The sequence below is a fragment of the Bombus vosnesenskii genome, unplaced genomic scaffold (genome assembly GCF_011952255.1).
Source record: "Bombus vosnesenskii isolate JDL3184/JDL3185 unplaced genomic scaffold, Bvos_JDL3184-5_v1.1 scf7180000013295, whole genome shotgun sequence".
In the NCBI taxonomy this organism is placed as follows: domain Eukaryota; kingdom Metazoa; phylum Arthropoda; class Insecta; order Hymenoptera; family Apidae; genus Bombus; species Bombus vosnesenskii.
The window spans coordinates 1,390,981-1,417,651 of record NW_022882946.1 but is presented as its reverse complement, the minus strand read 5'-3'; the positions used below and the strand labels follow the sequence as shown (position 1 = coordinate 1,417,651).

The 26,671-nt window shown below is 37.5% G+C and overlaps 3 protein-coding genes across 3 annotated transcripts; 2 read left to right on the top strand and 1 right to left on the bottom strand.

The window, feature by feature from the left end:
- Positions 1-4,180: 4,180 nt before the first annotated feature.
- LOC117233340 (trypsin-7-like) lies at positions 4,181-7,006 on the bottom strand. Its single transcript, XM_033493536.1, has 7 exons — positions 6,907-7,006; positions 6,130-6,236; positions 5,951-6,060; positions 5,698-5,836; positions 4,945-5,058; positions 4,687-4,870; positions 4,181-4,490 (listed from the first exon to the last, which is right to left on the bottom strand). Exons 1-7 carry the CDS (start codon positions 6,989-6,991, stop codon positions 4,387-4,389), a joined length of 843 nt encoding a protein of 280 aa, XP_033349427.1. The 5' UTR covers positions 6,992-7,006; the 3' UTR covers positions 4,181-4,386.
- Positions 7,007-14,554: 7,548 nt separating this feature from the next.
- Positions 14,555-16,998, top strand: LOC117233327 (trypsin-7-like). Its single transcript, XM_033493511.1, has 6 exons — positions 14,555-14,779; positions 14,854-14,942; positions 15,051-15,192; positions 15,975-16,088; positions 16,291-16,440; positions 16,642-16,998. The coding sequence occupies exons 1-6, from the start codon at positions 14,594-14,596 to the stop codon at positions 16,789-16,791; spliced, it is 831 nt and encodes a 276-aa protein (XP_033349402.1). The 5' UTR covers positions 14,555-14,593; the 3' UTR covers positions 16,792-16,998.
- Positions 16,999-20,729: 3,731 nt separating this feature from the next.
- LOC117233247 (trypsin-4-like) lies at positions 20,730-26,434 on the top strand. The gene is made up of 5 exons (XM_033493375.1): positions 20,730-20,759; positions 23,399-23,487; positions 23,618-23,759; positions 24,668-24,931; positions 26,140-26,434. The coding sequence occupies exons 1-5, from the start codon at positions 20,730-20,732 to the stop codon at positions 26,284-26,286; spliced, it is 672 nt and encodes a 223-aa protein (XP_033349266.1). The 3' UTR covers positions 26,287-26,434.
- Positions 26,435-26,671: the final 237 nt, after the last annotated feature.

Below are 26,671 nucleotides of genomic sequence, written 5' to 3'. Positions count from 1 at the left end.
CGCAACCTGCTTCCTTCTACGGAGTGATTATCAACCACCCCGCGCTCTAGAGGTTAATCGAGCCACCACAGGAAGAAATTTCGGCTTCATTGCTCGTCGAGAAACTCCTTTCCCCTATCGTACGCTCGCGATAAAGCCGGCTCACCGACTATTTTCTCCACGGCTTCGTGACACGATTTTCTTCTTCTCTTTGCTTTCCCCCACGAGAAGTCTGATTATCAGCGAGATACTTTGTGAAAGGCAGGTCGAAACTGTTGTCTAAGATGCTTCGTTGGAAGCATCGATACAATAGGACGGTGAGATTTGTAACTAACCTTTACAAGTAGTAAAAGATGTACGATGACTCATGAAGGTATTTGCATACTCGTGGAAAGCTTTTATGAATGTGCTACGTGTATCGTATGACATTTTTTTAAATTTTGTTATTGATTATTAGGTAACAATTTAACAACGATTATCAATCGTTGCTAAAATCGTTCTATTGTAATATTGTGGCTTATTGGTACAATGGGTAATTGGCTGTTCAAATATTAGATTTTGGTGATCGATTCAAGCCCATTTCAAATTTTGCCGATATAATTATGATAGTCGTGTCTCATTACGATGAAAATAAAATTCGTAGAAAATGTCTTAAGTATTCGGATATTTACTCCAGTCACTGTACATTTGGTGGAATTGCTAAATGTCCTACTTATCTTAGTATAGAATACGAGCAAAATACTTTGTATTTATTTATTTTCGCAACAAACGCTCGAAACGACTATCTCACGGATCTCCACTTATCAGTTTTGTAATACTAAAATTAAAAAGTTAAATATTAGTCATAAATTATTGGGCAAAGCCGACAACTCGTATCGGCACAGCTGATCAAACAGAGTATCGGAATACAAAAATACGAGTATTTATAATTCAAGAACTTCGAGCACACACATGTGAATGAAATACTAAATACACTAATACGGTAATCTTCAGAAATAATCACAAACATGCGTAAGTATAATAAAATTATTTATGCATGTATCGAGTAATAGATCTATCAACTGTATCGAAGGTACTGCTATTTAAATAAATTCTTTTCCTCGCTATACCCATACTAACGCAAATCGACGGTAAAAAGTATTAATATACTCTCCAACGATAATTATATGTTCTCCTCTTCGACTTTCTTTTCTAATTACAAATATCGACTACTTAAAACACATACCCGTCACACATGCGAACATTAATTTAGACTGTTTTTAATTTAAGCGATTATTTTAGCCTTTGATCTCTTTGCAGATCCAAATTACGATACTTCGTACTAAAAAGTACGTACATCCATATTACGTTATAAAAAATATATATTGTGCGCCGAATTTCATTCTCTATTGTTTTTTATTACAAAAAGTTTATTCAGTTTCACTGTTAAATCAAAGAGAAATTTATATATTAAGGGATTTAAAATACCAAATTCTCAGTACAAATCATATTCAATGCACTATTCTCAAAATACGTTTCTCCAAGTAAATATCTTACAAAAAGCAATCCTCGAATCCTCATTTCACCAGCTAAATAATTACACCCAAAATATAAACAGCGACCATTACCATAAATTTTCCATATCCTCGCCAGCAACTGTCAGTTTTTGGATACAGAGAGAGCAATGTTTTCCAGCTTAATGCGCCTCTTGGCTAAGATTCTTACCAAAACGAGGCAACGCTCTCATGCGCGCTACCATTCTGTAACAGGCGCGTAATACGCATTGCGTCACTTGGACGTAATGACTCTGTCGCAATAGTCGCGATGACATTACCGGTGCATTAAGGTTAATTCAATATCAGCCGTAGTTTCTCATCTTTGGCATCTTTGCTCGTCCGCATCCTCGCCGGCGCGGAGTATCGAACCGTTTCTCCTTTGTCCTCTGACGCTGCGGAAATAGTCGACCGAGTGAAACGAGCTTTCGCGACTAGCGCTCGTAAATGAATAAGGTGTCGGAAAGTTTATTGAATCGGAGCCATGGTTTTCGGATTAATCCTGCGGTTCGCTGAGACGCGCCGTGTCGCGGTAACCTGGCATCGACGAGAATTAAAACGCTCGTCCAAGATTGCTCCAACGATTTTCAATGATTTTCTCGATACAAAAAAGATCGAAGGAATCGCTGCTTCAAATTATTTATGGAACGATTTACTTTATACTTCCAACGGATAACTTCAACACAGATAGTGCGTCGTTGGCAATTGGCGCTTGTAAATTGATAGTGAAAAACGGCGAGAATGTTTCGTGACAGGGGTGATATTTCCTTCTAATTTTATATTTTGTGCGCTACTTCATCGATTTCAGAAATTATGTTATTTAAGGGATTAAGGATTATTACAACTTATGAGATCCATATGGTTCTTCTTCTTCTGGTTTTGTGAAGGAAAATTGAAAAAATCTGACAAGAAACGCTAATTCTTTTTGTTCGTGAGGTGAAATATATAAGTGTACTAAATAATGTTATGCTAGAATAGAAAATTAATATTTTTTATAAAGTTAGTTTATTTAAATAAATTCTACTCTTTGAAATCGTTAAATGCGAACAATCTTCGAGCGTTCAATATTTCGAAATATATTGGATAATAAATAATAGATGGCGAAAGTCGACGAAAAGATCGAAATTTTATATAAGCTACATAAGATTCAAAATCGTTGAATTCGACTTTACCTTTTATCGTTCTTCAGTTGAATATTCGAAATCGTACGAACCTTAACATTACAATTAATTTCCTTTTCTTGGAACGTTGTCTGATAAAAGATCGCTACCAACCCCGGAAAAATAATTCTCAATAACAAAATCAAATATAAAGAATAGTTGCATCTTGTTTTGTACACAATTTTCTTCGTTCTCATATGTTTACCTAATTTCCTTCTTCTTTTCCCAATTCTTTACCAATCTCGATTACTCGCGCCCATTACCTTTTACCATTAATTATGACGTCGCTTGAGCTGTCAAAGGAAATGATAATCCAGCGTTGATTTATTTTAGCTTCTCGCGTATCCGTATCCTGAGCGAATATGACCACTGGATCGCGGAATAAAAATAACAGTCGAACGGATGACGGTGCAAGCAGCCAGTGACAGAAAAGTTATTGGATCGTGTCTGCGGTTTAATAGGATTATTGCAATGGCCAGTCGAAAGCTATCAGCTCACGCCGCGACGTCTCGAGGAGGTTCGAAATTAAACATTTCTTTCTCTCTCTCTTTCTCTTTCTCTGTGTCTTTCCAATGTCATCCTGGGAAATGTTTCTCTTCTCGGCTTATACGGATTTCTATCAGTTTCCCTGCAGAAGAGCATCGATATTTTGTCTCGTACGTTCTACACTCTGCTTCGATAAATCTCTCGACACACAGAATGTTTAAAACATTCTATTTCTCAGCAAATTTTCTCCCGCTTTTTTTCGAAACACCTCGTATATCTTCATAATTCTTGTTGAAGTTTTATTGATTTTCTAATAAGAAAAATGTTCGTACAAATTTACTAGATTGTAAAAATATACAGGGTATTTCTTGCTTTTCTCAACACGTTGTAGGAACATGATCTAAAGACGAAAAAGGAGGAAAAGAAGTTACATGGAGTTTAGCTGAAAACATTTTATTACAAAGTTACAATCAAATATTAAGTGGAGCATAAAATGAATCTATACGTATTACGGAATACAAAAAATCTACCGTGTTTACTCTATCCGTTTCTATATATTAATATCTCGTATCTTCAAACAATTTGACACGACTGATACCTAATATACTTAATTTCTCGTATAAAAATGACATATTTTTGCGATGCCACTGTTGATAGGGATTAGACATCGATAATATAGAATTTATCGCATCTTGGATTTCTCGAAAATTTTTGCAGAATATCAACATCCGACTGAGTCATCTATCAACTTTCTAAATATTTTGCAATACAGAATCCGTTACTTTGTTACAATATCCATTGCATGCTACGTTCAATATTTGCTTATGACTTTCTAATAAAGCGTTTGCAGCCAAGCTTCGAGTAAAATTCTTTTCATACTCTCGCACGAGAAAAGCGGAAAACAGAGAAAATCGTCACGTATATCGTGCAATTATATATACAGGATATATACATATTTTATTTTACAATACATATTTCATACAGTGATATTACTCATCGATGATACCATACATTTACCTCTCCTGAAAGATTAATTCACATATTCTCCATTATTTTAAGATGCGTTTCAAATTCAAGACGTTTCGAAGAAGACTGTTCTACTATAAAATCTACGGGAACTTGAAATTCTTTCAGAATATCACAAAGGAAGCTGCATTACAATGCAGCAAATATCACAAGTGAGTCGTAATATATCCTACATCGCGTTACGATCTCGAATACACGGGAAATCAAGATATACTGGTTATGTCGGTGATCCAATCTTTCAGTTCTGCTATAGCTGTAAAAGCAGTTGGATACTGCCTGTCGCATGATCGACTCCAGGATACCACCCCTGTAAATGTCAACAACGTCGCTCATAATCGATAAACGTGTCGAATATCGAAATGAGACACGATTGATATCGATTTAAAATAATTAAAACACACGGCTGAAGAAACAAGCATGTTCAAGAATGGATCAGTCAAACAGAATGTGCTCCATATTATGAAGAAGAGGGAGATCAAATTTTAACGAATATTCAAACTCACCGAATAATGTGCCCTGAAAAATGAGAGGCGAGCCAGAATCCCCAACGCAGGGTCTAGCAGTGTCCGATAAGGCACAAAACATCCTGTTGGTTAATAAGTCACCACCACTAGCTTCCTCACAGTCCTGGTTATTAATTTTCCGCATCGTACTATGCAAAAGTACGTCCGAGACCGGACCGAATAACTGTAATAAACGGCAGCGTTCCTATATTCTGTTTCGAAACACGTTAATCCGAAAGTTTTTCAGATTGTAGTTACCTCGAATATACCCCAACCGAGAACTTTAACCAGCGAATCGTCGTCGATCATCGAATGTGTTTTGGGCAATTTAATGGGCTGCTTCGTGCTATCGTACGTTATACTGTCGGACAGCTGCGTCAGAAGAAATATTAGTGTAGTATATGTTGCAGGAAATAATAAATGACAAATGTAATCGATGATTTATTTAACGAGGTGAAAGCGAAATATCTGTCGAATAATTCATTTTATTATTACTGAATTATTATCACATCTTTTCAAGATGTTACTAGATTCTTGTTTGACTTTAGGATTTATTTAAGGGAGATTCAAATTCAACGAAATCGAAAATCACGATAAACGAAATAGTCTTCAGTGGCCATGAATAATTAAAAGTGTAATCTCCGATAGGTTCTAACGTTTAAACTGTCTGTTTCTGCTTAATGCATTGTGACGCTAAATACCATTTCACGGTGTTCAAACTGATTCAATTTAAACTGATAAAATGAATCACAGAATTAAAATACACATTTACGATTACGAACGAAGATAACTAACAGCAAAGTGCACATTACAACCGATACGAAGTTTCATTTTTAATAAAAATATCAAAGATGTAAAAAAACTAATTTTGGAAGTAACGAATCGATTATTAATTACACCTTTTGATACGTTCTCCGCTTTCAACGTTCGTTTCGATAATATCTTGACACTCGTAGCGGTCACTAAATAGCGATGACACGTACAGTAACGCGACAAGCGAGAATGTATTACCTCAACGAGACCAACGTCGTAGTCGTAATTAATTGCGTTAAAAGCGGGATGTATCACGACGCTTTGGACACCATAAATGTCACCACCCTCGTAATAACGCGACGTGCCCGCTCTCACGTGAAATGCCTTCACTTCTACCCTGTAAAGCGATAAGGAAAAGGAAATGAAAAAAAAGAAAAAAAGGAAAGACGCGTGTACGAATCGTGTGCACATGAAAATCGTTCGTCGAGAATGCGGTATGTATTAATCTTGCCTGAGAGCGCACTGCGCCGACGTTATTATCCACTTTTCCCCGACGATACCGCCGCCGCAGAAATGCTCAACTTGGTGACCGAAAAACGTACCATTGTTCTGCAACGAGACCTGCGACGAGAGGCAACGATTTTCTAAATGCCAAATCGACCGTGAAGATCGATCGCACGTTATACTAACCGCAAATGGATATTCCTCTATGGCGACCTTCTCCCCTCCAATAATCCTGGATTCTGCCGGTCCCGGGAATCTCGCTGACTCCGAGACGATTCTTTTTCCGTAATCGGCTGTACAACATTCAAATCAGACGAATCGTTTAATGCGTTTCGCGCGATATCGATACGTTGATAAGTTCGCTCGGTTAATTCCTTTGATACGCGCTCCGCATAACTCTGTTTACTTCCGCGTCTTTCCATTAATTTTCTTAATTATTTGCAGAAAATATTAATTTGATTACGCGGAAGATAAAGTTACGATACATTTAATTGAAAGCTTAAGGGATATGGAAAATATGGATCTAGTTACAATTTCTGCCTCCAACGGATAAAATGAAATATTTGTTAATTTCGAAAAAGATACCTCTATATCCTACCTATGTTTTATGCAGCTAACTAGAAGAATTAAACACGATAAGAATATTTAATGTTGTAACTGATGCGCCGATACTATAAAAAAATTAAAACGAACATCTGTTCAACATAAACGTAAACATAGTACACATAATTACTAGCTGTTCACTTCGTTTTATTTAAAGACACAATGTATCTTAATGAATCGCTACACACATGATATGCCTAACAATTCGTTAATAATCAACACGTTAATTTATTATCGGAACATCGATCGAACTTAATTGGACAAATTTTCAAATAATCTGTCGCAATCTTTCAAACTTGCCATCTTGCAGAAAATATATAACGCAAATAGTATTAATTATAAAATAAACTTCACTCGAACCATATGTGGAAACCGCACAGAATATCGGCGAACCAAAGGCAATCAAGAACAGCAAAGCGTACATCGTTGCAACGTTTGAGGTCATCGAGAGAACCGGGTGTTCCTTATAAAGCCGCAAATACGTAATTTCTGCATAAACAATGCATCCCCGGAATTACTGTCTCTTTCTTGCATTTATCGGCAGACTGCTAATGCTTTGACATTAAGGCTAAGGCTACGATATTAAGGGCTAAATCGTCATTCATAACAAACGTGTTTTCCGCGTATAATTAGAGAATGGCTCAAGTTATTAAGATAACGCTGAGAAAAAGATCCGTTGGTCGCTCTATGTCGCAACATATCATAAATTGGATGCTTTGGTAGAACCCATGCTTATAAAATTCTGACGCTTGTTTAATCTAATCGGACAAATATTGATATTACGTCGTTGTACAGACTATTTGCATTATTAAATGGAAGCAGCTCTTTCTCGATTTGTTAGAAAGATGGAAAAGTATAAAGTTTTACTGTTTCTTATACATAATACAGTAACTTGAATAAAATTTGTAAATCTGTTGTGCTCTTCGAATAACGATAGGCAGAAACTGAAATTGATAATTATAATTTCGTGTAAATGAATTAACTAAATGAAACCGGTTGGCCGAACACAGTATACAACATAATATTACTCGATATTACTAAAATCCAAATGAAGAAATTTCTATTGTACTGCTCTCGATGGATTTTATAATCGATAAATGTAGTCATTATAAAATTTGGAAAATATTTACTTGACTCTTATACCTCAATGTCTTCGAGCTGTATTGTATTCGTTCCAATACTTATTTTCAGACAGCATAAGAAAAATCATAGTTGACAATATAAAAATATACCTACATCGCTCAATGAAATTTATAAATTTATTCGCAAATGTACGATTTACGAGAGAAACTGTGAAAACTGTTATCGAGTTATAAATAGCTTTTCATTTAAAATCTTCATTTGCCCCATTTTTGCGACGACACGTTAGGGTCCTTCGTTTGATCGAAGATGATGTTATCGGCGATAGGAAAAATCGTTTTTAACATCAATATCGCGTTGAAAGAATCGTTTTATTATTCATACGATTATTCGTCGCGGAGCTAATTGACCCGTGTAAATGCGGAGTTAATGTACAAGCCGCCACCGACTTCGTAAATTCGTAACGCATCTGTAATTTCCGCCGTTCTCACTTGTAATGCCATTTTTTAGCAGGAGGCATCGAATTAATTAACCGGTCGCGCTATTATCCCCAAAAATAATTTCAATCACACGTCACGCTGCACACATTGTCGTAAAACGAATCGTTAACACGAGATAAATACTGGATCTGGCAACGACAGATGGAACATGTATTCCCATATCTCTGATTGTGTGTTTCTCGCGTCAACGAGTACCAAGTAACGCGATATTTATTATTAAATTAACATATATCAGGTTCGGTTGGAAATTTGTCGCGCTGATCATCGTTCGAACATTCTAATCCTATATGTCAATTTGACCGTTCGTTGTTTTTGCTAGTACAATATTCTTATTATCGGTTTCCTGGGGTATATTTTGTTTGATAAATCGACGATATAGCGAGAATTCCCTGTGTACTGCTTTATTTTATTTAATCATATTCAAAATATCATTGATAATCTCGTTCGTGCTCCGTTTGTACCATTCATTTAGCAAAGTATTAATGCGAACGATCGCTGCTTCCATCGATTATACACGACAATGAGCGAATTATTATTTCACATGTTTAATTTCGACCACCGTTTTGAAACTCTGAAACGTAACGTTTCAAAAAAACGTTCCAAAAAACGAGCTGAAATATTTTAAACTGATTAACGCGTTCATGGTTTCTATGGTTTATGGTTTACAGTTCGTTTATTAACCTTTTGTGTTTTCCGTGGTAGTTGATCTTTCGCATATAAATATAGATTCACTGTGAATACATTTGCCGGTTATAACGTAGAATCCTTCTAATTAATCTCAAATGTACGTTAAAGTATTTCCTATTTCAGTCTTCGCGTTCTTCCATCTTTCTCAAACGTTTCATCGTGTACCTATAGATAATATCGTTCAGATACAGAAAAAGATATCTGACTGAGAAGTTCGAGCAGCGATCGATAATGACTGATAAACACATTTTAACGATCAAACATAATACTACATAGAACATCGCACTCTTATATAAAACAGTAACTTCCGCAACCTCGAACAATTAAAATTTGATCGTTATTTATCTTATTATTTCGCACAATGTTCCTACCGATATTTATTTCAATATAATTGAAAATAATTACATACAAACGAACGAGTCAAATATTCTTTGAAAAAGGGCACAAAATATATTTTATGTCTTCTAATTCGTCTAACTCGTTTATTATCAATTACCAAAAGCGTCGTAGTAGTACCATAAAGATTCTATCGGCAAAATAATTCACAGGAAAACTAAAAGCGTGCAATGCGGAAAAACCAGATGCTGAACGAAAACCTTCTGATACGAGTAACGTGCCTAATGAGTCATCAACGAACGCGGAGAACCGAACGCAGACGTTGCGTAAAGAACGCATCGACGTACTTCCGGTTTTGCAAAGTTGGTGAGTAAAACGCGATTTAATCGCCGTTCCATGGTCCGCGTGGTATCGTTGACCCGCGAAACGAACACGGAGCTAGTTGCTCGATCGTAGATGCCTCAGCAATTTGACCTCACCGCCGCTCGATGAGCAAAAATTATCGCAACGATTCTCGTAACACGTCGGCGTATTTCATTCGGTTGTTTCTAGCTGGGACACTCTATCCATTTGGCCTTCGCCAATCGGCTCTGCGAAAATATTTTAGCGGGATGCGAGTACGCGAAACGCTTGAATTCTTGTAAAATGTGCATTCGTAATCCGGCGTAGACGCGAATCCGCCATAAATTTGGATAAACGTCGTCCTTCTCTCCCCCTGCCCCTTCCCGTATCTGTCGTTCACCGTAATTTCAATAATCGTATCGCGCCGATACGACGCACACTTCCGATCAGCGGTTTTCTTCTTTCGTTTCTCTCTCTCTTTTTTCTTTCTTTTTTATCAGAAATCGGATTACCGTGGCTGATTGTGAGTCAAGAATCGAGTAAACGCTCCGACAATAAACAGAGTTACATTATTTCTCTTGCGCAATGCTGTCATCGTGATGTGCATTGATTCGTTCGCATTCATGAACTAAAAAAGAACGTGGTTCGATTTGTAAATATACCTACATCCATACGTTGATTCGTAATTTATACATTTTTACACGAATGTTGTGTTACAGGTGAACAGCAAACAAAATATCTCTTGGAGAGGAGAGATAAAATCTCGTGTGACTTTTTTTATATCACCGATATATTAATTAATATTCTTGTAACTAATTGCTTTATTTGTATTTAGATATTGCTCGACTCGATATAACTATCATTGTATCAAATACAACGTTTCATCTCAGTATTCGATATTTAACACTAAAAATACCACACCGGTATAAATAACTGGTTCTACAATTTTATAAATGTGTCAACCCTCCTTTAGGGATCGTCGTCCCAGATGGATTAATAATACCAAAAATGTACTACATAACATGGAATTCCTTCTGTAAGAAAGTAATAAATCAATAAGTATAAAAATATTCCGTTATTACGTATTTCTTAAAGACCAGTCATTTTGATTGGTTTTGATAGAAATAGCTTCGTGTTAATTATCGGTAGTTCTAGCGTTAAATACCTCATCTTTACGAAACAGAAGAATTATACCGATACTTTAAATACTCCCAATTCAACTATCTTTCATTGTTCTTTCACTGACGTATGCTAATTTAATCGGTGATAAAGGAAGAGAGGTACATAATTGAATTAATAACCCGACTAAAAGTAACAGTGAAACTGAGTTTCAAGTTTGTCAAATTTCCTTCCAAATATTCCTAAAGAAATTATTAAAGGAATATTCCTCGATGAACTTAAATTAAGCGAACAGTTTAAGAAGCTCGTGTATCAGCCGAATTCGGCGCGAACATACGCCGTTGTTACATGTGCGTTGTACAAATTTCGCTATCGTATAGATCGCCTAAATATTATCCATTTTCTGTTAGGAGCGCGTTGGAGGCGCGTAAAAACGTATATATGTATAGCTATCAGCGTATTATGATAAACCGGAATTTCGGAAACTCTAGAGCGTTCAAGAAACTCTTGTGTGTTATGCGTGTGTGTTCGTGTTAAGCCTTCCGTGCAGTGCGTTGTGGGTAGAACCCAAGTATTAGAAGTTGGAAATTTCAACGAAGAGATTACAACGAATTAACCTGGAAGGAAGTTCGCGTATAAGAGGGATGCCGCGTTTACTAGAAGCTCACCGAAGGAATATCGTTCTGTGAAAACTATTATTTCGCAATAGCGAAACGAATTTCGATTAAATTGTCGGCTCGTTCCGACTACAATGTCCCGACACTGAAAGAATCGGTGGATAAAAAAATTGCAGATGTCTGATAAGCGAAGATAACTATTCGTAATAAAATTATATGGTGTAATATACAGAGTGTCCCATTTAAATCGACCTTCGCAAATTATTCATGAAATTATTCACGATTTCGAACAGAATACAGTAGGTACGTTGTAATACAGTAATTTTTCTATAGATAGAAACGCAGAGGACACATGAAAATCGATTTTATGTTTACCATAGAATTTGTTCAGTTTAATTTTTAGTTATTCAATTTGGTACATTAAAATTTTATATAGATATTGAATTTTACTGAATTTACCGTATGCGGTAAAATTTTCCGATGAAATGTACATACATAAATTGTATTTATACTATAAATTTAAATTATCCTGTGATATCTGCCTTGGTTTCTTTATAATTACTGAGTTTTATTGTCTTTTAACATCTACATTTTTTTTCTTCAGTAGAATTTCTATTTTTTTTTTTTTTTTTTTTTTTTTTACGATATAGAAATATCTGAAACATGTAACAACTACCCCTCGTCGACTCTATCACTGTTAATTGCTGTCTCACTTATTGAAATTTTTTTGGAATATGAATTTTTATGCCCTTGTGTAAAGTTGTAAATCGGTAGCGTATATCCGCAGTGTATATTTTTCCACCTTTTCAATCCATATTGGATATTAACTATCAAATACATTAATTTCTGCGGAGTTCTGTATACTTGATTTAATAATACATCGGATTCACATTGCCTGACTTTGTATATAGTATAACGAATAACGAAATTTAATACGGAAATTTCGATGGAAGCTTGGAGCTAAATAGGGATCTGAGGAATGTTTAATCGAAATATAAATATTTAAGTACAAACACCCTATTTCGTTTAAAGTTGCATCATGTAAATTTCCTAAAAAAATTTTAACATAATATAAAACATCGATAAATGAAACGATCTTACGATTTCCCGACGCTCTTCAGTTGAAAAACACGTTATCGAAGCATAACTATGATGCGTTCAACGTTAAACAGAGAAGAGAAATATAAAAAGATAAATCAAATATATTTCGATAAGCATGATTAATCCTACAAATGGATTACTCACTTGTATAAACTAGAATTCGTACAGAATTTCGACACCTATATGTCAACAGTACCAGACTTTACATATCGATAAATTTCGTTCGTCGAAATTTTCCCTTCAAGTCACTTTCGGTTCGAGAACGTCCCGATGTAACGTGTCAGAAGGATAATGGTAACTAAATTCCGGCTGAAACAAAACTGAAACAATACGAAGTGTCGTTCTCGAAGCGAGAGGGTTTTAGCGCAGTTAATCAAGGGCTCTCGTCCCATCAGTCGCGGAAAACGCGTGGCGGTCGTGGTCAGGAGTGAAATTTAAATGGTAATTTTCAGCCGGATTACACGCTGTGGAATTATTCGTGGTCCTCACTTTCGCAGCTCCGGCCGGCTAATGCCGCCTTATTTTCATTGCGTTCAGTCGGCCGTGCTATAAATAATACACGTTACTTCCTTTGCGAGCCGCGTTCATCACATTTATAATACACTTGAGATAGGTATCCGCCGTGCATTCGTTGGATACGGCCATCGTATAATTTTAACGCTACCGCCTGGCCTTTTACGTTTACGAGGGTCGTTTGCCATTGCATTAATTTCTGCGTTCGTCCCGCAACGTTTCGAAACACGTGTCCGCGTTTCTGAAACTAGGCGCGTTTCGCTGTTCGCGCCACTTCGTATCAGCCCTCGGCTGCAATCGATACAATACACATCCGTACACGATGCCAAACTGTACGCGTCCATAACGTGCGTTCATTGAATAAATCGCGTCTGTGTATCTTTTCTCCGTTACTCTCTCCCGTTTTTTCCTCCTTTTTTCCCCTTTTTTAGCTTTTTTCGTTAGCAGGCTCTATTACGTGTGACAAGATTTGCAAGTGTTGGCGTGTACGCGCGAATAAGCAACGATACAACGACGTAGAAAATAGGAGAGAAACCGAAAAAAAGGAAGAAAGAATGATACGCTTTACCAGCCACAAATGGAACACCATTTGTCGTCGTTTCAATTGTTTTATTTCCGGATCGGATTTTATTTACTGCGGAGTAATCGAAATTGCAGTCGGTCGTAGTAAAAATTATATAGAGACCGCGTACGGCGAGAGCGGACGCTGTCGCGTCTACGTTACAGGGTGAAATGTTGCATGGATAAATCGTAATCCGTACGAGGCTAGTTCAAATATTATTTTTCCGGTGTTTGTTCCACGGTCGAGTTCACGCTGAAAATGTACACGCGCGGATTAATCAAATACAAGCGAGACTTGTAAAAGCGAAGTTACGATAACGTCGCCTTTTCGGGGTCGTCGTGAAATTTTTTGGAATAGACGATGTAGCATTCTTATTCGTAAAAAAGAACTAGACGAGAGTAAGAGGGGGGCATTGCCAAAGATGTCTCTGGTTTTCGTCTCGACTCTAGAGGGTATCGCAGATATGTGCAAGATCCAACGATAACTCGATAAAAGTTCATTTTTATGGTTCGAGCACGTTTAAGCGATAGGTCTAAACGTGGACCTGGCAAAGCCTGGACACCGTACAACATACCTAGATTTACAGAAAAAGAACGTGATAGAATACAATATTGGTATTCTTACTGTTAATATCACTGTCGGATATTATCGTAATCGTGCGCTCTATCGTAATCGTATCTCGTGATTAACGTGATTTCACAGAAGTTGATATCTACTTAAGCTAGTACTCAAGCATCGATTAATTTTCCTTCCGCTATATGTTTTTCCTCCTACGACCGCATCTCCGTTTCGTTCGTCTCACCAACTCTCGATTCGCTTCCTTTTTCGGCTCACGGCTCTTGTTTCACGCGAGTTTCTACCTACCGGAAATGAAGAACGTAAGTTCGCACCGTGAGAGTGGTTCGCCAACCTTTCTCGCCCGTTGGAACAAAGAATCAAGAGATAGAGTCAAGAGAAAATTTTGTTACGGGCAATCAATGTAGACGCGACGTGGACCGGGAACTATCGGAAAGTTCGCAGCCGTGTGAGACAACGACGAACGAGCAAAGAGCAAGAGACGAGAAAAATAGGAGGAGGAAACGTGATCGAAGTTCGCCACGATCGTGCGACGGCGCTTACGCCTACGCGACGAATCCACCTGAACGACATAATTTATGTAATATTTCAATGCTCGTATCAAGTCATCGTCGATGTCTTATCAGTTCCGCGAAGAAGTTGATTGCTCTGATTTAAAAGCATACGGTATAGCGTTGGACCTTCAGTCGAGAACCATGTGGCGGATGTTGTTGTTGCTGTGCACGCTGCAATACGCGCTCTGTTTCCAACCTCGGATTATAGGGGGACAGGACGCGTACATCACCGACTGTCCATATCAGGTGAATTGATCACGGTTTACGCAATTTTGTCGCTAAACATTGAGAAAACCCATGACCAAGTTTCTCTGTGTTAGGTATCCATTCACGATCAACAAAAACTGTTATGTGGAGGCTCCATAATCAGCCAAGATTGGGTGTTAACGGCGGCACATTGTGTTTCAAGGTTCGCATAAGTAGAGTAATGGAACAATCCGGCATCGAATAGATAATTTACTAATTATCGTCATCGTAACGATGACTATTCACACGTTAAATTGCAATTCTGTTATAGCTTAGGGGCCTGGGAACTTAAAATTCGCTTGGGTAGTACTTTTTACAATAAAGGTGGCACGGAGATCAAGCAGGGGCTTCAGGTAATTCGCCACCCACAATACAATAGCAAGACATTGGATTACGATGTTGCTTTGATAAAGGTACGTTTCTTCACCCCTAATTTTCCAAGTACATTCTAATTTTTTAAGCGTACAGCGTTTCATCGTGTTTGGTGTCTCCTTTTCGTTTAATCGAAATTTATATACTTAAAACAACCTCTGTTTATTTACACTGCGGAAATTTCTTCCAATTGTTGATAGGTGTTTCCTTTTACTAGTCAAAAAGTATAAGATACGATGTTCGTGTTATAATATAGAAAAGGAAATGATTTCTGATCAAGAGCATTTCTAACGATTATTCGATAACATTTTGTTAGTTTGTTTTCCGGTTGTAATGCGTACGTATAACCAACCAAATGTTTCTCAAACCTGCCAAAATTTTTCTCGAATAACTTTAGTCACAATATTTTGATGACCCAAACTAATATACCACGCACTGTGATAAACAAAATTCTACTTATCGTACATCTAAAACACGCACAAACAGTTGTAACATTTTCAGTCTGTCAACATTGATGAAAATTAATCCCTGTTACGTTCCTATCTCTTATCTACGATACGTACAATAGTAAGTCACGATCGAAATACAGACTTTTTGAAGGAAACTGGAAGATCTTTGGTCTAAACAATATTTGTCGACTACACCTTTACTTTATTCTCTCGTATCTTTTCCGCGAGAAATCACGTGATTCTACAAGTACACAAGTACTTGAAAATTTGCCATTAAAAAATAGAGATAAATCTATACCGTGACCTTAAAGGATCCTACTCGATCGTAATTTGTAAATTCCATAGCTAAACTTAAAAACGATATCTGTTCGTAGTTACCGCATAAGATATCTACGAGCGAAACCATGAAACCGATCACCCTGGCGTCTTATTCGAGCTCGGTAAACGCCAGAGAAAAAGCAGTGGTGACAGGATGGGGATATGTGACGGTAAGTTCTTGGCTTACCGTCTTGGATAAACCTGCGTTTGACGCGATCACTTGACAGTTTGGTCAACGTTCACGTTCGTAAATATTAAGATTTGTTTGTCGATCGGTTGACAATATTCGCCGCTTCGAACGCGCTTCACAGACGTTCTGCGCTTCGGAATGGTATATTATTCGGAAGATAATATTCCATTATGTACTTGTAGGAGAACGGTCCGATGTCGATCTCGTTGAGAAAGTTGACGTTACCTGTCCTAGACCAAAAGGAATGCAAAAAGATTTATAGTAACGCAAACATCACGGTGACGGACAACATGATATGCACGGACAGTCCGAACAACGAAGACGCTTGTAAGGTAAATTTCTAAAAGCGTTCTTTTATTCTTTGTTTCTTTCGTTTCAGAAAGTTTTATCGTACCGTCGTATTGCACTATGATATCGAAAGTTCGCTAGATGCGTTACTATTAACGAAACTATTGAGAAACGAAATTTATTTTTATCGATATTTTTAATGTCGCACGACCCACCTTTGTGACTTACCTTTCCACGTACCACAGGGTGATTCCGGAGGACCGTTAGTGTATAACAAAGTCCAAATTGGCATCGTGTCTTGGTCCTTGGGCAAATGCACAGATCCCAGGTTTCCCGGAGTGTACACGCGAGTTTCTGCTGTGCGACAATGGATAAAGGAGAAAACGCAAGTGTAAAATTAATGTCCCTCGGCGTACAACAATCTCGCAAGTCTTAAATTTACAAATAGCGTCAGTAAATTTTTGATAAAGACGGAGAATAAAAGTACGTCGAGAAGTCCTATCTATTATCCATCCATCAAATTAATGTCCTAGTTTTAGCGATTCAGATTTATTCGCGTCGTCATTTCGAGATACGATGACACTAATTTAACAGTATATATAGAAAGATAGAAGAAGTTATATAGGGAAAATTCTCCCTACATTTAGATATACCTTGTTTTGTTTTATTCTGTTCTGTTTCCTTTTCTAGAAACGAAATATCAGAGTTCTTTAAATATCTCAAATATTGATAATTAAAAGGATTCATAAAATAAAAAGGATTAAACTCCGATGATTATCGATCTAATATCAAGTCTTTTTTTACTCTGGCTTATATACATACGTCGGATCGAATAATATTCTTATGGGTCCGATACGAATGGGACTTTCAACAATTGCGCGATTCAAATCGTGATTTAGAAGCAGAAAACGAAAAGAAAAGAAAATGAAAAAAGTTAGATGAACTAGACGAACTCATCAGCGAGGCTTATTTAGCAGACTTCGACGTGAATGCGGGAACGTTCAATATTGAAAGGATTCTTCTTTTCCGAGCGTATGCGTGATTTTACTGCTGGTTTGCAAACATTCGAAATTTCGACCGAATTGAAAGTAAATCCAGTGAGTTCGAAAATTTATAGAATCGCAAACAATTTCCGAACCGTGCGATTCAAATGACTCCCACGCTGAAAAATATAACGTTTCTATTCGTTTTGTTTCCTCGAACCTTCTGTAAGAAACTAAAGGGAAACTTTCGTGGTTTCGTTGCTCGCATTCTTTACCGGAAACGGAGCAATGTTTCTCCTTGTTACGAGAAAAAGAGGATCACAACGGATCGAAAGGAATTTAGTTATTAATAAAGTTAGAGTTACTAGAGATTGGAAATTCTATTTGTTCGTTGCAGTTTTTGATATTCAACAGACACGATGCGGCTGAAGCGAGACAACAGACTTGCAATAACATACGCTCGATTTAATCGCTTCGCTTGAGATCGAGACAGAAGCATGAAGATTATAAACGTAACGTTAATAGTCACGTTACTTTCGATTAACACGTTGTTAACAACCGATTATGTACATCTTTATATACTTATACATACCTACGTACAGTGGTTCACGAAAGTAGTAGGACACCTTTTACGAATATACTATATGTTTTATAGGAGATATTCTGAGACCCGATTAACGTACCGAGACACCACTATCGCGATTATATTCGTGAAATTTGAAATAAATCTGACAAATCTATCAAAGTATAAAATTGTCTAAGTTGTTATTACAGGATAGTTTATAGTATCTGATATTATTAAGCGTTCGATAAGTTATACAGCTGTTAAATCATATTATTGAAATTTATATTCGATTTTTTAATTATAAACAGAAACAATAAAAAAATGTTATGGATTTCTGTTATGGAAGAAACATTGAATAAAATGAAAACTCGATGGTTCAAATCTGAAACATTCCTCGTCAACGTAAACTTTCCCAACGAAAATTTTAAACAATTAGCGTCGCTGCAAACTCTTCGCCGACATAATTGTTTCCCGTTTCAACAATTAACGTTCTATCGCGCAATCAAGCAATCTTGTCCGAGGCGCACTTTTCACCGGCAAGCGTAACCATCCGAAAACCGTTCGCTCGTCTATTCTCCGCCATTTAAGCTTAATTCTTGCGTTAACTCCGCGGGCGTAGAAATCGGGTTGGATTTTAAAACACGTTAACCGAAATTTGAACGTCAATTAGCGGGTACTTTCCGAAAGTTTTCAACTTAAAAGCGAATTAACCGGGGCACGGTCGATTGTCGTTGCAAACGAAAAATAACTCGACGTAACTATCGCGAAATTCTCGCATCTACGAATAATGAGACGAGCACTTTTGATTGGAAACTGGAAATTTAATTTCGGTATCGCGCCAATCCGCTAACGGCTGATAGAAAAGTCGATCGTTGTCGAGAATGAACAATAATCCCGTGCGATTATCGCGATTTTCGTATCCACGAATAAAACTATTTTCGTTACATTAACATAAAATGAAGCGAACACTTTCGTTCTTTTTCTTTCGGGAAGTGAACATTTTATTTCTCCATACGATGCCAATTAGGCAACGGATACAGAGGCGTTTGCAGCGCTAATAAATTATCGGAGGAAATATTTCGCGAATGCCCTGAAGCAATTAATGCTTCTTGCATCACGAAGTACGACGATTAAAGCAGTTTACTTTCCATCGGATCGGCCAGACCGCAGCCGATATCGCGATACTGTTCATTTTCTTGGAAGAACTACGCAATTTTAAGTGCCGTCGAACCATATCGATGAACGGTTACGACATTATCTTAATGGAGGCAGAACCGGAAGCAATAATAAAGGCCATTCGCCGCGATAATCAATTCGCCACGGATGCCTTTGCGAAATGGTGCTACTGTTAGCTGAATGAAAAACCTTTAGCCTTATGAGTAACCATTAATTTTACAAGAATAATGCAGAGTCTCGATCGATAAAATTTTAAACCTTCTTTTTATTCAGCTTTTTATTCACCGAGAAGCAAAGAAAAAGGAGTTGTAGTTTATCGTAAAAGAGAAGAAAAGATTCGAAAGGAGTGAATGATAGCTGATGAATGAAAAGCTGACGTCTGGAAGGAAAGTGAATTAATAATAAAAAATAAAACAAGTTAATTTGCAGTTCGAGAACTTTTCCATATGACTATGCATCTTCTTTTACATACCACAGTATACAAAATGCGGATTTTTAATCGATAAAGTATTTTTATATTTAAATTTGAACATCTAAATTTCATACGTAATTTTTTCATCCTTAAACGATCGTTTTTCTTTAACGACTAAAAAAGGTTTCTTAATCCAAAAAAAGATGTTAATTTTCTATTACATATTAGTAAATATTTCCTTATTTATAAAGATATTTGCTAATTATAATAATAAATATTTAGTAAGTTTTTGGGAAATATGAACTCCTTAAAAAGTGTTTTCAGTTTTAAAACAGCATAGGTACACATTGATATGAAAATATGCACACAGTTACTGAATTTCAACGATACATTTTGAAGAGATAAACTCGTTTAAATATATGAATATATGTACATTTACAAATTTCTTCCATTACATGTTTATGCATGTAACCGTGCGGTGCGCGTTGTACGATTTATCTTTTCCACATTTACAAAATGCAACTTTTAATGGCAACAAAGTATCCGTTATTATCGTATAACATTAATCCTCTTTAACAGCCGTCTTGTACTTCCAAAACGAAAACGTCAGTGAGTTAAAATCAAAAACCATTATTTCATGAAAAACACATTGCGACACACGAAGACGTTTTTAGGTTTAATTCGAGCAAACTTTTTTTACGGCTAAGTTCGTGTTTCAACGAATAAAAATGTGTATTCGAAATCCTTATTCTATCATTCACAATACGAAACGCTCGAGTAAATTATTCGCGTGAAATTCGTCTATTCAAACACATAGTCTAAGCCTTTTAAAGCTAGAAATTACTCCGATTCAACAACTTATGCGGTCATTCAAAACTTTGGATATACATATATGCTCCGTTTTTATTTTATATTCAATCGCAGATTATACGAAGTTTGTATGTTTCGATGGAAAGAAGAAACGAAATTCTCAGCGTAAAATTGAAAGCATAAATCGCACGTACCATTAACGATTCCCTCGTATTCTCCTTTAACTTGACAAATTCTCTAGCAAAAAGCACGAATCGATCAAAAATGAATCCAACGGGAATTACGATATGAAATTTATAACGCTACAGTTCACAGTTTCATCAACTCTCTCTCTCTCTCTCTCTCTCTCTCTCTTTCTCGAGCTCTCCTATGAGAAAGTTAAGAAACATGCTGTACGTATGCAGCGCGATGCTGCATGTAAGTCGGTTCTGCTCGTTCTCGCCTTTTCTTGTCGGAGGCAGAAGGCCGTTCGTTATCGAGAATTATTAATTTTACGACTGACTCGGACGTGCTTGAGACCTTCCGTCGGTATGCCGTTGCATAAACGATTTTGCAGCTTTGCACAGATGGCTGGCTCGTAAAGGGCGGCGGAAACAAGCGTCGCCATTGTACGTGCCGGCGTTGATCGGCATCTTCGTCTCGTAAAGAGAGCCCGATTCTAACAGAGAATTTACCCTGGCCGATTGCGCGTTCGTAAGAATCATGTCAGACTCGGCATACTAATGCAACGGGCATTACGTTCCCCGAGCAATCGATATCCTTTTAACAACAGTCTGTCGTTGCCTGTCGGTTCGTCGGTTTCTGCATCGTGTGCAACGAACTTGCCTAATGACTATTCGATACGTTCCGTGTATTTCGAATTTTCCTCCTGATCCCACGGGTCGGTTACTACGATTCTTAAACGAGAGTCGAATTGCTGTTGTTGCTTGCGTCGTTGGAAATCGATCGTCCTTCGCGCATATTTATGTCAGATGTCTAAGGCATACGAGCAATTACGTTTTAAATGTACGCAGTACGCGATACGTTTTACGCTGTCAAATTATTTTCACTTAATAGAACGATTTCCATGGTTAGTATACTTTAACAAGTTATAAATTCGTATATAATTGTCTTGTTTCTTCAGATTCCATCTCTAAGCTTCGTTGCTTCACGCAAAGCAGCAACTGTCTCATGTTTTTCACGTACATAGAGACAATTTCCAAAGGAACGACTTGCTTCTTATAGCATCAAAGATATAGTATAACGTTAGTGGAATAAATACACTGCAATTTTAAACATCTTTAAAATTCTATTAATTCGATGGTATCAGAAAGAAACGCGTGAAACGCTTGTGCAGATATTATTGATCTCTTGGTACCGTAAATAATCGACCCACTAAAATGATTCTAAAATGAAACTCTGCATGTTACATACGTTTTTTACTTGTTATAATGTTTTTAAAGAAAAGAAAAGCAGTTGTTTCCAGAAGAAATAACGTTATCGTGCGGTCACGGCGTTGAAATTTTACGTTAGTCTTGCTGCTTTTACGTAATCGACGTGGAATTCAGGTCGACAGTCTGAAACTTTCGTGGATCGGACATTTTTCTCGTGTTCGGGTAAATTGATACGAAGGACAATTAACCCGAATATCGAAATAAAAGAAGGGCGAGCCTTATGGCGACCAGGTAGTTCTTGAACCAGGTTCCCAGCATGTATACGCCGCTGTTGTTATTGCAGCTCGTTCTACTCGGGCTCTCGCAGAATTTTTTCACAGATCGTACGTACGATTGGCCTGTAATTCGATAAAAAAACACTTTGAACGCTTGAAGTACTTAAGAAGGAAAAAGCATATCGTTATAATTCATACTTACCTTGCTTTCATTCATCCCACGATTTACTACATTTTGTCGCTGATTTAAAAAAGATTCGAAGAATTTTTAAATTTCTAGTTAAATAAGAATTTATTAATTCGTATGGATTTCAATTGGTAAATTCGGCAACATCTTATTGTACAATATTAATTGTTTATTTATTCGGTCAGATATATTAAATTAGTGTTTTCGTATCGTTCGTTTATAGTCTTAAATTATTTGCACGTTAAATTGCCTTTATTTGTACGATAAATCTATTAAAATTGTTCTATTATTTTTCCGTAGCTAGATTATTGGCTCAATTTTTGATTTATTAAACCGAGACGAGCACGCGATGCTTTTAACAGAGTGCAATTGTCTCTTACTCACGATTATTCGATAGTTCTCGATTTAAGGGAAGTCATTAAATTCTATGGAAATTCATCGAACGATATCGCGCTTTGATTAGTAGTTTTTCAACGAGCAGACAAGTGGAAACGCAAATTCAACTATTGATTCTTCCAGCTGACGAGAGTCGCATCGTAGGAGGCCAGCCAGCAAGTATCGATGAACATCCGTACCAGGTAAGTATTCGAAACGATCGTTCCCGCAATTGGCGAAGATTAATTGGTGGAAATCCATCGAGTGGAAACATTTCGTCTCGCGGCTTGCGCCAAAACAGCCCATTAAGGACCGATGTATCTTCGTGTACAACGATCGACGAAGCTTTACGTTCGTTCACCTTTACCTGTCGAAGAAAAACGTCGTCCGTCGAGTCCATCTCTTTCCTTTTTTCCACGTATTATCTCAAGTTGCTCCCAAGTTCCTCTTAAGTTCCCTTCTTCAAGGCGAGCAAAATTAACCATCCGGAAATCCCCGACTTGATTCTCCCTCTTCGAGCCGCGTGTCATCGAAAGAAAAAGAAAAATATCGCGAACGTTGCGTTTTAATTTTCAAATCCTATAAATTTACAAATACTATAAATATGAAAAAAGGGAATAATTTAGCTCGAATGCAGCTGTAATTTTCTGGTCGTGACCACGGTCACGAGTTCGGCATTTTGAAACCCAGTCGCTCGCTCGATGCAGATATCAGGAAAGATATTAATCCTCGTTTAACAGGCTGGTCGTGTTCCGTATTTCGACGATATTTTCTCCATCACAAATTTCACAGTTGTTTCTGGCCTGATCGTCCGCAAAATTGATACACGCCGACTGAAATTTATAGGTGTCTCTTCGATTTAACAATCGTCACGTATGCGGTGGCTCTATCATTAGCGAGCAATGGATCGTCACAGCCGCGCACTGTGTCCAGAGGTACGTACCCTTTTACTAGTTTCGTTAACAAGCACCATCGATCTCGTTATGCAACGCGTGTGTATCTACGAATAGCCCTAGTCGCGAACCATGCGTTAATGAGCGTTCTTTCGTTCTGTTCCGATTTCAGCCCCTTGGTTCGTTTCTTTTCGATCAAGGCAGGCACTTCCGACCTTACGGAGGACAACGCCACTGTAGTCATCGCCGAAAAAATTATCACTCACGAGAGCTACGACAGAAGCATCGCGGATTACGATATTGCTCTGATTCGGGTGAGTAGGATTTCTCTGCTATTTTTTATTCGAACGTTGCCGCCCTTTTCATCGAAATTGGTGCGATTTTAGGCTGTAGAATTGTTCGTAAAATTGTTTGTAAGTAATAGTAAAACGAAAGAAACGACAATTCTATGTGAGAGGTTAGCGAGCCACTTATTTTCTGGACCCTGAATCGTCGAATTTCATTGTACACTACTCTCTTGTATTTCTGCGCGTGCCTTTTGAACTTAATACTCGTATATCGCGAAATAAGATATTTATTTTTTCTAAATCTACTTTGTTTAACCAGAAATTCGAAATAGTCTCATATCGCCCAATCGTATAACATCGTGTAGATTCTAAGATACGGGAAATTTCGAAGCGAATGAAGAATTAAGAGAATTAGTTTTCTACAAAGATTCAATATCTATCCGTACTGATTTCGAATCGATTAATCGAAATTCTGATTGATATTAAACACTCGAAAATTCCAATAATACCTGACTGATCTTTTTAAAGAACGGATTTTCACGGATACCTTGTTGCGCGTGATACAAAGTATGGCTTTCTTAAGAATCGACACATTCGCGTCTCAACGTATAACCGTTTCCTACAAACTAAACTCGTAAACTATTCGTAAGACTGCAACGACGATCGAACCTGCAAAAACTTGGGTATCACGAGCAAGGTAAAAGCGTGACGACTTCACGCTCCATTTCGAAGCGGTTGAAAAAAGCAAGCGGTAACGAAAATCCGGGCGGTCGGTGAAGTTAGGTCTAGGGCAAACCGAGCGTCGATCGACAAGGTTTATTTATTAACGGGCTTCCGTGGAATAAAGCCGAAGAATTCAATTACCGTTTCACAATCAATTCCGCAATGCACAGCCTCTCAACGGTTGGCACCGTTCAAACCAATTACAATTTCAGTTGGAAAAGCGACTGGTGTACAGTTCGCGGGTAAAACCGATCCTGCTGGCACCAATAGCCGATCATTATACGGCTGGTAGCAATGCGATGGTTACCGGTTGGGGAGTTTTGAGAAACAACGGTCCACTGACCACACGGTTACGTAAAGTGCAAGTACCACTCGTTTCTAGCGCTCAGTGTTCCCGTTTGTACATGACCAGACCAATCACACGAAGAATGATATGCGCTGGTTATGTGAATGCCGGAGGAAAGGATGCCTGTCAGGTAATTCGATGTCGTTAATTTGTTAGTAGCTTTCTTCCGTGCGAATCAATACACTCGTGGCATTAATTCTATTTCAACGTAGTCATTAAGTTAATAATGTTTCGTCCCTCAGGCCATGATCGATCACTTACGATTAATCGATCGATTATATTAAGGTTTAGACCAAGCGGACGAACGTTCGCTCTTCTTCCACTTTGGTATACCTTGAGAATTAAAACGCCGCAAACGAGCATTCTTTCGCCATTTGGCGAATGTTCGGAAATACCGAATCGGAAATCGAGCATTCGCAGGACGTTCGAACGCCCGGTTGCAACTAACAATGCACCAGAGAGTTTGTTCGATTCTTTCAGATGCTCCATTTAATCCTTACGAACGTCCCTCGCGTTCTTGTTGCGTTCGAATGTTGCGAATATCTTGTAGAAGCAAGAATTCTGGCGTTATAGAAGAAACCCTAGTAACTCTGTAATTATAATTATAATTGCAAAAAAAAAACTCTGCATACGAGAAATTTGGGATTAGGAAAAGAATTTCCCCGGGAAGAGTGACATGATTATCAGATATCAGCGTTACGAATATTGAAATGACGTTCCATTGAAATAAATTCCTCCCCCAATAACTTGAAACCGATAAATAATACCGTAAACTTATGGTACAATATACAGGGTGGTTAGTAACTGGTAGTACAAGCGGAAAGGGGGCGATTCTACGCGAAAAAAGAAGTCGAAAATATAGAATACAAATTTAAAAATTTAAAAATTTAGAAATTTAAAACTTTAAAAATTTAAAAATTTAAAAATTTAAAAATTTAAAATTTTAAAAATTTAAAAATTTAAACATTTAAACATTTAAAAATTTAAAAATTTAAAAATTTAAAAATTTAAACATTTAAAAATTTAAAAATTTAAACATTTAAAAATTTTAAAAATTTAAAAAATAACGTCAATCGAAACAACGATCTACATTAAGATCCGTTATAACGAGATGTGATAAAGTGCACGCGTACCGAGCGAAAATTCAAAGTCGATTTTCTCGAAAACAAAGCCTCGAACGAAAAATTTTTATTCTATATTTTCGACTTCTTTTTTCGCGTAGAATCACCCCCTTTCCGCTCGTACCGCCAGTTACCAACCACCCTGTATATGTAACATTTGCCGCGTTAAAGATAAGCAAATTTCTAATTTTTCTCAATAAAACTACGATTTTGACAGGGCGACAGTGGCGGACCGTTGGTGCAGCATGACAAACTGATCGGAATCGTATCGTGGGGCTTTGGATGCGCGCGGCCATCTTATCCCGGCGTTTACACGCGTGTGACAGTCCTTCGAAGTTGGATCACCGAGAAAACCGGTCTGTGAGCGTTTTCTGTTTATCCTAGTCGCGAGCACAGAACGTTATCGAAGCAACTACGATCTGTGAAATTTTTCCTGCAAACAATTCGCGTCGCTACCACGGCCGCCATCCCCTTTGTTTACAAAGAGAGCGGAACGCGTTCGACGAGCACGAAAACCACCACGATTCGCGGTTGCTTTTTCGCAAATAATTAATGTGATCTCGACGCGCTGAAATGTCATCGCCGACTGCTTTTTGTTCCACAATTAGATCACGGGTTATGAGTATTCGATAATAAATGGTGTTCCGTAGCCCGACGTGGCTCGTTCCCCTTTCCACCACTCAATTACCGCGTACGAATCAAACGTACCAATTATCCTTACTCGTCGCACAATTCTTCTCGAATATTTT